The 15,177-nt window shown below is 41.2% G+C and overlaps 3 protein-coding genes across 14 annotated transcripts in view; 1 reads left to right on the top strand and 2 right to left on the bottom strand.

The window, feature by feature from the left end:
• Positions 1-3,255, bottom strand: part of ndel1a (nudE neurodevelopment protein 1-like 1a) — a 32,582-nt gene extending 29,327 nt beyond the window's left edge. For all 7 annotated transcript variants that reach the window (XM_035749401.2, XM_035749394.2, XM_035749419.2 and 4 more), the window contains exon 1: positions 3,087-3,255. The gene's annotated coding sequence lies outside the window, so the exon portion shown is untranslated. The remainder of the gene's footprint in view (positions 1-3,086) is intronic.
• Positions 3,256-3,601: 346 nt separating this feature from the next.
• On the top strand, positions 3,602-8,770 carry LOC118366772 (testis-expressed protein 47). Of its 4 annotated transcripts, XM_052490033.1 has the most exons (8): positions 4,526-4,802; positions 5,275-5,347; positions 6,129-6,232; positions 6,440-6,504; positions 7,289-7,511; positions 7,696-7,852; positions 8,069-8,127; positions 8,454-8,770. In XM_052490033.1, exons 1-7 carry the CDS (start codon positions 4,638-4,640, stop codon positions 8,104-8,106), a joined length of 825 nt encoding a protein of 274 aa, XP_052345993.1. In that variant the 5' UTR covers positions 4,526-4,637; the 3' UTR covers positions 8,107-8,127; positions 8,454-8,770. The 4 variants fall into 4 exon arrangements, with proteins under 4 accessions (XP_035605333.1, XP_052345993.1, XP_052345989.1 ...); XM_035749440.1 differs by lacking the exons at positions 4,526-4,802; positions 8,069-8,127 and adding an exon at positions 3,602-3,787; XM_052490029.1 differs by lacking the exon at positions 8,069-8,127.
• A 435-nt stretch (positions 8,771-9,205) lies between these two features.
• Positions 9,206-15,177, bottom strand: part of LOC118363339 (rho GTPase-activating protein 44-like) — a 79,645-nt gene continuing 73,673 nt past the window's right edge. For 2 of the 3 annotated variants that reach the window (XM_052490001.1, XM_052490018.1), the window contains 2 exons: positions 14,640-15,017; positions 9,206-13,176 (listed from right to left, as the gene is read on the bottom strand). In XM_052490001.1, the coding sequence (XP_052345961.1) occupies positions 13,022-13,176; positions 14,640-15,017 (533 nt within the window). In that variant the 3' untranslated portion in view covers positions 9,206-13,021. Of the gene's footprint in view, positions 13,177-14,293; positions 14,346-14,639; positions 15,018-15,177 lie in introns of all 3 variants that reach the window. The other variant, XM_052490009.1, reaches the window with a different exon arrangement.

The following is a 15,177-nucleotide window of genomic DNA, read 5'->3' on the forward strand; positions in this document are numbered from 1 at the left end:
ATTTAGACTTATGGATGCCACCCGTTAGATAAAAATACGTAACAGTTTCGTATTTCACTGAAAGAATAAACGTCTTGTTTTCGAGATGATTGGTTTCGACCATATTAATGACCTAAGGCTCATATTTCTGTGTGTTATTATGTTATAACTAAGTCTATGATTTGATAGAGCACACTGAACGGTGGTAGGCACCAGCAGGCTCGTAAGCATTCATTCAAACAGCACTTTCGTGCGTTTTGCCAGCAGCTCTTTGTTGTGCTTCAAGCATTGCGCTGTTTATGACTTCAAGCCTATCAACTCCTGAGATTAGGCTGGTGTAACCGATGTGAAATGGCTAGCTAGTTAGTGTTTCAAACGTCACTCGCTCTGAGACTTGGAGTGGTTGTTCCCCTTGCCCTGCATGGGTAACGCTGCTTTCAGGGTGGCTGTTGTCGATGTGTTCCTGGTTCGAGCCCAGCTAGGAGCGAGGAGAGGGACGGAAGCTATACTGTTACACTGGCAATACTAAAGTGCCTATAAGAACATCCAATAGTCAAAAGGTTAATGAAATACAAATGGTATAGAGAGAAATAGTCCTGTGATTCCGATAATAACTACAACCTAAAACTTCTTACCTGGGAATATTGAAGACTCATGTTAAAAGGAACCACCAGCTTTCATATGTTCTCATGTTCTGAGCAAGGAACTTAAACGTTAGCTTTCTTACATGGCACATATTGCACTTTTACTTTCTTCTCCAACACTTTGTTTTTGCATGATTTAAACCAAATTGAACATGTTTCATTATTTATTTGAGGCTAAATTGATTTGATTGATGTATTATATTAAGTTAAAATAAGTGTTCATTCAGTATTGTTGTAATTGTCATTATTACAAATACATTTTATTTATTTATTTAATTTTTAAATCATCCGATTAAATCGGTACCGGCTTTTTTTGGTCCTCCAATAATCGGTATCGGCATTGAAAAATCATAAATCGGTCGACCTCTAGTCTTCGCTATTATTCTAACAGCAAACAAGCTTAATAAACTAACTGCATGGTAATACTTACAATAATAAAGTAACTTTTGAAGGCAGCTCGTGTACACTAGGCATAAAATGGTATTCAATATTGTTTGCAGTGAGGGACTTCAGATGTGCCAAACCTAGGAGAGGCTAGCTAGATGGCTGGGTTAGAAAAATCTGTCTAGAAAAATGAGTCTGCAGTCAATGCAAGCTAGCTATGTGTTTGTTCAGAAGAGTTAGCTACAGACATGTAGGGTTGTTAATAACAGAGACTTACCAAATGATGCTGCCAAGATCCATAGTAAAATCCTGTACCGTATCAAGCGGTTCTGCTAACGTCACTAGCTAACAAAATATTAATCAATGATAGCTGAGCTTACTGTGGTTCTTTGACTAGCTGGCTAACTACATTATATATTTTTTTTATCAATTTATCATTAATGCCATGTTACCTGGTTAGTCTATCAGATTAGCCTTCCAAAAAGGAACTTATTTTCATATTTTTTTAATTGAACCCATTTTTTAAATTAAAATATTCTCAATGAGGCTACTAACATGCATTGTCACCGTGCATTGTCATCGTGCATAGTCAGATTATCAATTTTCAAACGTTTAACTGAATTTTTTAGCAGGGTGGCAGGTAGCCTCGAGATTAGAGCATTGGGTCAGTAACCGAAAGGGTGCTGGTTTGAATACCGAAGCCAACAAAGTAAAACAAATTAGCTTTCGCTGTCCACTTGTGCAAGGCACTTCTAAATTTGGGCTACTTCTAAATTGCATTGAAGTTGCCATGGCATTTCTCTTTAAAATAAAATCTATAAATGTCACTGTTACCTGCTGCTGCTACTGACTAACAGGCAGTGAGGCAGGCTGTTACTGAGTGAGTGATGAGGAGGACCAGAGGGGTGTGTGTGTTGAGCGGAGTGAGTGAGAGGAGAGCAACGCCAGCACTTGCGCACGCCATGACAAGTGATATAAGAACAACGAACAGCACCAGCTAGCTACATACTTCTCCCTCATGTCGTAGAGAGAAACAGTAAAGGCATCTTTTTGTAGGCACTAACTCCGCCATGGTTCATTGAACAAAGCCTATGGGGAAAGTGAATGCCATTTTTGTAGGGTTTTCGGTTAAACACCACAAGTAAGGTCTGTGGAAAACTTGTTTTGTTCTATGAGATAATCTTCATCAGCTAACGCAACTTTTGTCAACTTTGAAGCATTTATTCAATGAAAAAAAAGCACAAAGGCTTCATAATTCATAAAGGTCATGTTAACTGACTGCGATTATAGAACAAAACATATAAATTAGTTAATCTCAGACCTTATTTTCAGCTTTTACTCCAAAACCCTATTATTGTCCATAGGGATAGCTGAATGAACCAGAGGTCACTCATATCTAGTTTTTAGGACTAGATTTTTCCTCTTGTTGCTAGTTTTAAAGCCTTGTGGGTAGGTTTTGAGTTGCAATTGCCCTGCAAATTTTAACTAGACCTGGCAACCCTGCACGCATTGCCTGACAAGATTTCCATTATACTGAAAGGAGAAATTCTCCTCATTGGCAAAAATGACATCACAAAATGTGGTGCAGAATAATAGTAAATAATTGGCTATATGGTGAATGAAGTTATAGCACTCATATGTTGTTGTAACGTAGCTATCAAACTTAACTACTATGATTGAGTATTTCTAGCCAAGTTTCCGTGAATATCATCCTTGCTTGAGGGTCTTCAGCTTTCAAGCCTGGCCCCTTGGCCCTCAAACTAAGAGATTATAAACTATCGTTATCTAAATATCTATCGCAAATCATGTAACTCGGGCACTATTGCCATTTAGCTTACTGTCATTAGTTACAAGATACGCTTAAATTAACTGTCAAAACCAAACTGTCAGCTGTCAAACATGGGTGGCCGCTCAGCTCGGGTACACCGGGCGTCGCTTGGCTAGCTATCGACGCGTTAGCTAGCTACCGACACCCATCAATTCGAAGGAATTGTATTTTCATGCATTTTGCTCAAATAAAGACAATGATATATCGCGTCAACGTTATACACAATTTGATAAGTACATGTCGCGATGTACCTGAACATTTCCATTCGATGTTTCGCCCCCTTTCGATGGTTTTCAGTCCACCGTAGTCGTCCCTCCTGGTAGCTCTGTGCTTGGAGGAAACTGTTGATGCTGTGACTCACGCGCAGCCTACACAAGGGCAAGACACGCACGTGATGAGCAGAGCAAGCGCATCGAAATTGGTGGACCTTTGTTTTAGCGTCATCTGGTGGTTTAAAGCGGCAATGTACGTTTTCAATTATACGTTCAATTATACGCTTACTGTATTTGACTGAGAATGTACAAAAAAAAACATTTGCCTGCCTATCTCGAACCAGGATCGTATTGTTGTTGAGTGGTGAATGAATTGGTAGATTTTTGGGTGCGATCTAGTCATACTCTACTATTCTTGAATAACATTCTGGGGGGAAACATTTAGCTCACTTATTAACTGGACACGTCTGTTTATTATATACTTTATTTTTACGGCTTTACTAGAAGCTAAGTCACCTGTCAGCTCACAAACAGGTGCATAACTTGAGTCTTTCCCTGCTCCCCCCTCATTCCAGTTCCCACATTTGTTGCTTAGTAACACTTCCAAACATCCATTGTCAGTAATGGCTTCCAGGTCGCACGAAGTTGATATTGCGCCCTTTACCATCTGGAACTCAGCCTTTGAAGACAGAATGTCGCTGCTTGCAAAGCTGGAAGAGTCCCACAGGGCCGTTAGAAAGGTTTGTGCTGGCACTTTGTGCTGCAGTGCTAGAAAAATAAACTTCTCAGTGCATGAAATGGGTGATCTCCATGCCAACTCATAACACCAGAGTTGTGATCCGTAGCCCTTGGCCTATAGATTGAGTGGTGTGAACATGTGTTTATTATTAGATATCTCTGTGATATGTCTGTGTGCCTGCAATAACAATGCAAGTCATTTTTTAACAAGCAAACCTGGAATACTCCCTGTACCCTGTGTGTTGAAACTGCCACTGTGGTGTTTATGGTGTGGCCTGGTTATGTGGCCCTCTTTCACATTCAAATGAGGCCCTATTTCATATTCAAATGAGACCTTCTACTACAAGAGGAGAATGTTTCGTTGTCATGGAGACTTATCCCCTTCAACTGGCAATCCAGAGAGTAAATAAGGTACCCAAGCATAGGCGGGTAGTATCGTGGAATGTACTGTAGGAGCGGTGGGTGGGGTGACTGTGGTGTGTGTGTGTGCGTGCGTGCGTGTGTGTGTGTGTGTGTGTGTGTGTGTGTGTGTGTGTGTGTGTGTGTGTGTGTGTGTGTGTGTGTGTGTGTGTGTGTGTGTGTGTGGCCGAGGAGGACCTGCCTTCTCCCTCATTCTAATACGTATCAGCATCCTCTTACAAATAGGGCTGGGTCTGTTATCAGCGGATCTGTTGGCAGTCTTGCGCACTGCAGCTGAGCGCAGAAGGATTGGCTTTATTGCACTAGGGGGAACAGTAGGTATCCAGGATATACCAGGCAAGTGGTAAACACAAAGGGAGGGCTATCTGCTGCTGCTGCCCCAGTCAGTACTTGACTGAGAGAGAGACAGACGGAGAGAGAAAGAGAGAAGAAATGGAGACATCCAGCCAGCTACTAAGTTTTGACCAAAAGAAGGAGGAAGATGTTGGGACTAGCTTGTTTCACTGCCATATGAAGCAAAGGATGCTTTTTAATCCTCAAGAGGAGATGGTTTGTGTAGTTCACTGTCTGGGAGGGCTAAAGGAGCAATATTCAAGAGTCAAGTTCAATGCTTTACTTATCTAAGAGTCCACATTGTTTGCAATGTACTGCAATGTAAACGATATGATTTGAACAGCTTGTACTGTATAAAGAGTGTCCTGGAAGGATAGGCTGTTTTATGGCAGGGCCGGCTCCAGCTATAAGCGACATAAGTGGTCGCTTATGTCTTTGATTGATTGTTTGTGTGATTTGTCAGTGGGTCGCTGGTTTGTTTTCATTATTATTTTATTTGTATTTTTTATGTATCGTTTATTTATTCAGTCGAGACAAAATAACATACGCACACAACCGAAGAGCAACACATCTGTTTACTTATCACTATCCCAACCAAACCCACCTCATCCAGAGTTAGGTAGGCTTGTAGCCTTAACTATTTAAGTAGGGCCAATAGGCCTGCTATTTGTCTATTCTTGATACCTGTTCTCTCACTCATCAGATAGCTTAATACCCTTCTTCTCTGTCTCTCCAGAAGTTCCTGTTACACCGGTTGATAGTCGTCGCCAGCCTCCCCCAGCAACTCGCAGACAGGAAAGACCTGGGAGGTCAGCCAAACATTACTGTCGAACACATTTAAGAGCTATTGTGCATTCCAGGGCGGATTACAAGGCATCACTATTTCACTGATAGAGGTCCTTCCTGTACACTGACTCAGGTTTCTCTTTCTCCTACGGAGCATGGTTTTGTTTCTAGCTGATAGGTCAAATCAAAATCATTGTTCAAAATGCTTTCCAGTCACTTTAACTCTACCTACATGTACATATTACCTCGACTAACCGGTGCCCTCGCACATTGACTCTGTCGCGGTACCCCCTGTATATAGCCTTGCTTGTTATTTTACTGCTGCTGTTTAATTATAGGACTTTAATTTTCTATTTTTTACTTAGCACTTTTTTTTCTTAACTTCTTTAAGCATTGTTGGTTAAAGGGCTTGTAAGTAAGCATTTCACTGTAAGGTCTGCACCTGTTGTATTCGGCGCATGTGACAAATAACATTTGATTTGATCACGTGTTTATGAACGTATGATGTTGGGACACACTTCCTCTACAAATACTCTTCACAGAAAAAGTTACTTTACTTTAGGATGCTCCTTAGTTGGGGTTATTTGAACAAGTTTTTTGTTATGGGCCACTTTCTGACTGACACACCTAGGTCTGTGAGTGAGAAGGAAGGACATGATGGTGTGACCCTTATAGAATATAATGGATGCAATAAAGCTTATTCATGCAAACCAAGGCGTTTCCAGCAGTGAGATACCTCACTCGGTTATCAGTGAACCGGGGTTATGCAAGTTACCGTACATTCTTTCTCCTTTGGTTGGACAGTACACTACGAAGAACTGAACCAGCGCTTGCAGAGGTATTACCAAGGAGATGCTATCACAGGCCTGCTTTTGCTGTACCCAACCTGCATGCTTCATGTCATTGAGGTAAACAAGATTAACCAGTAACACCTATTAATGAAACCCATATAACATATACAAATCTGTCAAAATCCCCCGTCAATGCAGCGACAAGGCACTAGTCTCAGCCAATCACTTTAATAAGAGGTGAACCTTCATTGCCCATCTTTCTATTGATTAGCATAAAGGATATGGTATTTCCATTAATGACCATGCTCTTTGTTTCTCTGCTAGTCCTCCAGCGAGGTTCTCGTGTCTCTGCTGCAGGATCTGAGGGACATGCAGGAACGGCCACACTGGTAGTGTATCTTACCATGCTGATTTGAATCAATATATCATAGTTTGATCTCATCTGCTACTAAGTTCCGAGGGTTATGCACAGTGGTGTAAAGTACTTAAGTTAAAATACTTTAAAGTACTACTGAAGTTGTTTTTTGTGGAAACTGTACTTTACTATTTAACTTGTACTTTTACTCCACTACATTCCTAAAGAAAATAATGTACTTTCTACACCATACATTTTCCCTGACACCCAAAAGTACTCTTTACATTTTTAATGCTTAGGAATTGTTCAATTCACACTCTTAAAGAAAATAAAAAATATCCTGGTCATCCCTACTGCATCTGATCTGGCGGACTCACTAAACCCAAATGCTTTGTTTGTCAATTATGTCTGAATGTTGAAGTGGGCCCCTGGCTATCCGTAAACTAAAAAAACAAGAAGATCTTGCCGCCTGGTTTGCTTAATATAATACATTTGAAATGATTTGTACTTTTATTTTTGATACTTATGTATATTTTAGAAATTACATTTACTTTTGATACTGAAGTATATTTAAAACCAAATACTTTTAGACTTTTACTCAAGTAGTATTTTACTGGGTGACTTTCACTTTTACTTGAGTCCTTTTCTATTAAGGTATCTTTATTTTTACTCAAGTATGAGAATTGGGTACTTTTTCCACCACGGGTCAAGCATGTGCATTCCAGCCAAAGTCAATATAGCTTGACTAAAAACCCAGCCATAAACATTGCTTGACATGCTGTCTTGATGTTGTCATGGTCCCTATCATCGTCATGCAGTGTCCTGATCGAGGCGCCCAGGGTCCTGGTGATGTCACATGACCTTCCCAGCAGGTTGTTCCAGCAGTGGAGCTACAAGGTGCTGAATGTGCCGGCCAGGGTGGGTGGGATGCTGAGTAGAGACGGGCCAGAGAGGGAGGAGGAAGAAGACACCGACACACTGGTCAGCACCGCCCTGTCTATGCTGCTCAAGCTGGGGAATCACCTCCTCAAAGCCACCAAGGTGTGTCATCATTAGCATCGGTTAGACTACAGAGACTTATCAAATCCTGGGCTCATTTAAAGGAAGATCCACCTGCTATTTTTGAATTAAATTAGTCCTACTCTAGATACCATAAGTGGAATCTCTCATTTCTGACAGACCATTCTTTTTGGTGCCTCTATCATCTCTCTATGTATTTGTACAGGGGTCAAAGATGCCTCTGGGCTCTGTTCTGGATGAAGTACCAGAGATGATAGTCCCCCAGGATATTCTGGTTCAGCTCCTGTCCAGAGGAGACCTTCTGAGCCCCCAGCAGTACCTGCAGGCCTACCACACCCCTCTCCACATCCTCATGGACTCTGGTGAGCAGGACTTGAATCACTCATCAACAGGGTTGGGGTTAACTCCATTTCAGTTTAGTCAATTTGAGAAGTGAATTGAAGTTCCAGTACATTAATTAATTGAACAAATTGTCTGTGAAAATCAATGGTTCTCAGATTTTTATATAGTTCACGTTAACTGATAACTTTGGTACCAAAACATTGCCACATGCTGTATGTTCTGTGATTTGTTTAAAGGGCACGTGTTTGGAAGCAGTCAGCTAACTACAGTTTAGTGTTTGGCCAAAAGGTCAAAGGTATGGGTGTGTCAGCATGTCAAATGAAACCAATGCATGTGGTTTGAACCCAGAGAATAACATTGCATGCATCATCTCAAATTGGATCTGCATGACTTTGAATGGATTGTATCTCCCTGAATGAAGGATATTTTGATTCCGGCACAGTATATTCCTTTGTACGCAAGGGATCTTGAGGTGTTGATGTGCATTTGAATCGTATTCCTTGTCTTTGTCTCGTGTTCTTGTCCTTGACAAAGGCCTCTGCATGTAGGCTTTGATATAGGGATTTATTTTGTGGGCACTGTCAGTTAGGATGATTCACATGTTTGATATTATTTCCACAGAGCGTACTTGGCCTCCACCCGAGCAACTTCGATGTGAATTCTGACTTCTGATGTGATACAACTAGACATTTGAATGTGCTTCCTACTCAATCTGTTTTCAGGGTTCATATGCCTGGTTATTTGTATGTGTTATTGAGAACTGCCATTCATCTGGACTGTGTGACACATTCAACTCTAAATAATTGTCCTTGCTCCACAAATGGATACTACATAACAAGATACATTGTTTGATACTGTAGTGTTAAAATACACAGGGACTGCAGGGTAGGTTTGGTTGTATATTGCAAATATTTCATAAATATTTTACTGGATGTGAACTGGTATTGGAAGTATTTTCTTTCCTGTGTATATACTGTCACACCCACGCCATACTCACAATAAGGCATGATTAAATACACATTTAAAAAAAAAACATTTTTTAATAGTTTCAACATTCTGATGAGCATTGTTTTTGATCTTACAGGACATGTCCACAGTAGTTGTTCCACTCTGTGACTGGGAGGGAGTATGTCCCCTCTCTTTATTTTAGTGTCCCCAATGTCACTGCAGTTTGACATAGTACTGTAGAGCCTTTATATCTAAAAGCAATGTCTCTGGAGCATCAATCTTCCATTTTATTTTGACCCCCTTGTGTTAATTTATTACTTGAACATAAACTATGCAAAAATATTAATTAAAAGGTACTTTCTTACCAAACACTAGCTGCATGCACCACAGTGTCATAACTTACACATGTTCAGAGGCAAACCAGGTGTGTTTTATCCCACATTTATTCAGGCTTGGCTGATTGGCCAACCAAAAAAGGTGTATCTTTGTTTTGCCTAATATGAAGCAGGAGGGTTTTTTCATCTGATGGATAAGGGGATTGATGTATGCCTATATAAGGCTATCCTCAGAGAATAACTCAATGTTTGCAGACAAAAAGAAATACACTGCCAGTCATCCATTCAGTTTCACTGTCATTCTGTTCCTGACTCATTAGGCAAAAAAAGCTAGAAGTTAGATGCTATATTGTCTCCGAGTTGTATTAAGTCATTAAGTTTGGCAATTATTAAGCCATGCTTCTAGATGTACAGTACTTCATATATTTATGTGACTCTGCTTGGTGAATAGTTGATTGACTGGATGAAAAGTTGGAGCTCAACAAAAATGCAAAACAGGAACTGTGGACTGATAAACTGATAGGGCAGAACTGAATAATTCTACCTGCATTGCAAGGCCCTTTTTTTTCACATATAAAAATAAATATGACAAGCACAGGTAAATAGGACCAAAGGTAAGACAAATTTCACAAGCATGATGACAAAGCATGCTGCTGATTTTCACACGTGGGACAATGTCTACTCATAACCCCCAAGCCTATTCACATCACTACCAAACATCTGTCCATCCTGTTAAAACTACATCCACAACACAGAGAATTCCCCCTAAAAACAACCTGAGGCAAACAGTCCAAATAGTCACCAGTACATTCCACCTATTCATTTAAAAAAGGCCTTTTCTCTTACAGTAACTCAACAGACATGCTTAGAAAAACTGTAACAGTGGAAATAGTTTGAGGAATCTCTCTTACCAACAACTGCCCTTGGTACACAGGATTTCTGCTTTTAATAAAGTTGTGTGTTCAATAAATATGTACAAACCATCACTTCAGAAAAAGAAGACAACCCCTTTTACAGAACAGCAACAGAACAGCACATTATCACCACAGACAGAAGTCCAGATAGACACATAACTGAACATTCACTTCAACATCCAAATTGTAAGAACAGCCTTCAAAAATGTTAATGCAATTTTGTCTATTTTATAATTTTTTGAATCCTCAAAATCATATTCCATGGTTGGCATTTGTTGCAAGTAATGATACAAAAGACAAAAGCAATAAAACATCAATATAAACTGTAAAAAACTTCAAATCATTTTAAAGAGAGTGGGACCCCCTTCATCTTTGAGGTTTCTCTGTTTCTGTGTTCACAAATACTGTAATTGCACTTTCTTTTATCATTTTGAACATCAACAGTTTTCTTCTGGAATTGTCTACTCAGCATTGCGTTGAACTATATTGCTTTCAGGGGAGGATATTTGTCTTCTACACCGGGGAATATACTCTGTACTGTAAGGTTGGAATAACTAGGTTGACTCAACTGTTTTTTGCCTCGAGGGATGGTGGTCCCCTTCTAACTTACCTATTGACAATCACAAATACATCCCTCACAATAGCTCTACTGGTCAGGCTGTCGACTAGTGGAAACACACAGTGACGCAGCACTTTCCATTCAGACATACTGTATTGTTAAGCTCCCGGCTGATGACTCTGCACTAACAATCCTAGAAAATAGATTTAACCTTTAATCTATGTCCGTGTCATGTGGTACTATTTAAAGCTTGCGGCTGATAACCGTGCAAAGCTTTACTGCATTTCGTTAAATGTGAATCTGGCAATGTTGTGGTCAGGACCAGAACAACACGGACATGTCAATACATAAATACTTTCAGTCAATATTTATATTTTTTCTTATCTTAATATATATTTGATCCTCTCCCCCTGTTTTATATACACACACATATACAGAGGCGTCAGTATTTACAATAGTGTTGTGATGGATAAAATATATAGCACTTGAACATAAGTGCATGACAGGGCAGCGTTTGTTGTGGCTTCCAGGCAATAATCAGTGTTATGGATGGAACATTTCTAAGGAGATAAAGTCATAGGTCTGTATAGGTCATGGGCGGGCGCCTCACCTTTGAACCCCAACACCGGATAAACCGATTGGACCAATGGTCTTTTGTGCTGTGGATGTCAATCCAACTCCTCTGCACCGTAATCATCGGTATACAGTAAATACTTTCATCACAATAAGAAATACTTCACATTCCTCATTGTGAAAGTATTGTTTTTTTTATTGTGTGTTGGGGGGACTGAAACAGAAACCTCTGTATAATTTCAATGAGAGCCTATTCTCATTCGCTGCATGATAGAATATAAACACATATTCTAGCACCAGAAGAAATGTACCTATATTCCGGATTACACCCACACACACAGGCACAGAACTGCACCCATATACACACTCACTCTCAGAAGAGTTTCCAATATTTGCTTTCAAACAGCTGAGCCGGCTCCCCAGTGACAGGCTCTTGCCAGAGAAGTCTCAGGGTGTTCATTAACAGAGTTACAGAGACCACAGAGAGGAGGTATACAGACAAAGGGTGTTAATTTGAGCCAGTTTGCTACAGCAGGAAAAAAGTCCTGCAGCAACAGGAAATGTCAATTATTATGTGGATTATAACTAATGGATGTTTTTGTAGGGGTTGATCCATTTTTCGTAAGGGAAAATCAAGTCTGAAATTTCAAAGTGGAAATGACAAACTTCAGAAGCCTTTTAATACCTCAAATACACTTCAAGTTAAAGGCATTCCTACAGAACAGTTCTCCTGCAACAGGGTGATCAAATTAAGATCCTACATCTGTAAAGTCCACTCGTACTCACTATTCAGTAATCCATTTATAAGTATTCTGTTTATTCTGTGTCTATGCTCTATTCCCTCTACTACAACATAGACATGCAGATTTCTCCCACTGAGCTCCAAGCCTCTCCTATGATAATGTACAGTCAAGTACATGCTAGACTATATCATATCTGTATACTGTATTTATAGTTCTATATACAGTAGAATATCTGTATCTCTATGGTTTAATTCTTATTTTATATGACTCATATAATAACTCCTGTATCTCTATTAACATCATATACTCTGAAATGTACAGTATAAACCGTCATTTTAAATAGTTTTAAACAGCCAAATGTAATCTTAAACCCCTCTTTGAAGAATGTGATTGCGAATTCAAGCTCAAACTGGTCTTGCAGTACCATTATATTTTCACTCACAGACTATGGCAGAACTCGCCACTCAATGATGCAGCACATTTCCAAACACATCACACAATTCACAAACACACACACACACGTTCAGCCAGGACGGAACAAGGGGTTGCCAGAATGCCAGTGAACTCAAGAGTACAAGAATGGGTTTAGGCGTCAAAAAGGAATGCTATAGCCTTGGTGACAGGGAGAGGAAATCAGAGATGTCCTGTCCCCTTCCTTTCCTACTGCACTCACAAGAGGAGAACCCATTGCACCAAGCCACTTGTTTTCATGTCTTGTAAGTTAAAGGCAATATTGCAAATGACTCAAATAAGGCAAAAATAAAAGATGTATAAACAAAATTGTTTTAAATAAATCCTTAAAAATGAATGCCCCCCAGATAGAATCAATGGAATCTAGTCAACATAAAAACCTAGCATTCGGTCCCTTTCTCTGAATCAAAAGTTTCAACCCCCATTGTCTCAGTCGGAAACCCTCTGGATATGGATATAGGTATTTTCTGTATTCATGTCTATTACATTTTTTGGAGAAGGACTTTGATTTACAGGGCTGAGCGTGGTACTTGGTCTCTATGGGTGGAGGTGAGGTCTGGAGTGAGTCCCCATTGGGTCAAAGGTCAGAGAACGGGTCCTGGAGACGGGTTGGAATAGTAAGGGCTGGGCTTGGAAACTTGTGATGTCATAGTATCGTGCTCTCAGACTCTTCCTCTGACTCGGCCTTAGGGGTTGGCCGGACCACCGCCACTGAGTTCCTGTAGGGGGCCATCTTGGGCTCATCAAAGATGCCATCCAGTTCTACATTAATGATGGGGATATCCAGGTTGCAGAAAGAGTCTGGCCAGCCAAAGATCGACACGAGATGAGAAGAGACAAGAGAGAAGAAAATAAGAGAGAGACAGAGATAATAACTGTTAGTGGTTGCTTAGAAAAGGCCATTCTAGACAAGATTAAGTCAATGCTGAATGGTGTGTTATACACAGCAGAGAGGTCAGCATAGGCCCGAGCTATTGTTTTACACACACATCCTCAAAAACGATCCGTGTTTCTAGAGAATTACTGACAGATAAGAGGCAGGTCAGTAAGTAATGTAACTCCAGCTTTTCTAGCAGACATAGTGGTTCGGGTAGGTTTGTAAATGCTGAAAATTGCATGCGAAGAGACAATTCCCCAACAGTATCCAGTGCAGTCACCACAAACATTTATCCTTGTCATTACTTTGTCTTTGAACTCACAGTCATGTGAGAATGATGACATCCATAGTGTAACACTGAAATGGATAACAACCAGTGACTGGGGAACAGAAAGTGGAATAAATCTAGAACAGCAGTGGGTGTGGCATAAGGTGGGAGGGGGGTACTGTGCAGTGTGTGAGCAAAGGGGCAGCTGGCCCCGGACAGGACAGAGGTGGGATGTGGCATGGTTTCAGGGAAAAAACAGTAAAGAAAGCTTCTTGGGATAGCAAAATTACGCCAATCTTCTGTGTGAAGTGGAGTCAGTGGACGGTCTTTCAGACACATCCACAAGCCATGCATCGCGCCAGTCTCAGCCACCATGCAAAGGCCAACAAAATGGGTTAGTGGTGGACTGAACACAGCAGAGATATATAGCTCTATACATATGAGAAGTCATGTATACAGGTATATATACACAGCAGAGGAGGCTGGTGGGAGGAGCTATAGGAGGACAGGCTCATTGTAATGGTTGGAATGGAATCAATGGAATGGCACCAAACACATCAAACACATGGAAACAATATGTTGGACTCTGTTCCATTGGTTCCATTCCAGCCAATACAATGAGCCTATACACCTATAGCTCCTCCCATCAGCCTCCTCTGATATACAGAAAGCTGGAGCCATGCAGCTCCACAGTGAGCCAGAATGGCGGACGGTTGGTTGTTTGGAGGGATGGGAGGGTGAGGCTTTAGTACAGTACTGGAACTCCTGCTTACCCTAAAAGGCCCTCTCACATTTAGCCCATATTGAACCACTCGCCTCATACCGCTGTAGGCACACAATAATAGGAGTCGAAAAATATTTATAAAATGGAAGAACAAGATAAGAGATTAAAATATTTTTTACCTTCTTACCTTTTTTTGTGTGAGTTCCCCACAGTTTAACACAGATGAAAGGGTTAAAAGTATTATCAGTTTAACAAACTACACAAAATAATTCCATTTGCAGAAACCATATTAATACACTGGCAGGCACACTGGAGAGTGAGATATTCCACCTATACCAGAGAAGAGAGTGTATGGGCGGGCTCCTAGTGTGTTGAAACTCCATTGAAGCGTTTACCTGTGGACATGCTCTCTCCAGGAGACAATCCATCCAGAAGGCCGCCACCGTGCTCAAGAGGTTGGGGGCTGGAGCCAGGGGTGCTGGGGGGCTGCGGCGGGGGTAGGCTGGGCCTCTGCCGAGGAGGCTTGGGAGTGGGCCTAGTCTTGGTGAGGGTGCCGGCTAGCGAGGGAGGGGAGGAGAGAGAGGGGGTGGCGGTCTGGGCCTGTCCCGGGGAGCCGATGGTGGCGTAGCCCTGGGGGTAGCTGAAGCCGTACAGGGAGGGGGTACTAGGAGGGGTGGGGGACAGGCTGACTGGAGACGGCTGACCTGTAGACTGGTCCGACATTCCCCCAGACTGAGAGTAGGGTTTAGGTGGGATGGGGGCCAGCTTCTTAGCTGTGGAGAGAGCAGCAACACAGATTTTAATTGAGAGGTGACAAGCCAAGACAAAACAATCTGTCTGCTTTGTGCACAGCATGGTCACACACACACACACACACACACACACACACACACACACACACACACACACACACACACACACACACACACACAC

The sequence above is a fragment of the Oncorhynchus keta genome, chromosome 3 (genome assembly GCF_023373465.1).
Source record: "Oncorhynchus keta strain PuntledgeMale-10-30-2019 chromosome 3, Oket_V2, whole genome shotgun sequence".
Taxonomy (NCBI): domain Eukaryota; kingdom Metazoa; phylum Chordata; class Actinopteri; order Salmoniformes; family Salmonidae; genus Oncorhynchus; species Oncorhynchus keta.

Bases quoted from the DNA above. Each gene is read 5' to 3' on its own strand.
- LOC118366772 (XM_052490029.1), top strand. From the start codon at position 4,638: ATGGAGACATCCAGCCAGCTACTAAGTTTTGACCAAAAGAAGGAGGAA. The intron at 6,233-6,439 runs GTAAACAAGATT...TTTCTCTGCTAG, and splicing joins GCATGCTTCATGTCATTGAG to TCCTCCAGCGAGGTTCTCGT. The intron at 6,505-7,288 runs GTAGTGTATCTT...ATCGTCATGCAG, and splicing joins ATGCAGGAACGGCCACACTG to TGTCCTGATCGAGGCGCCCA.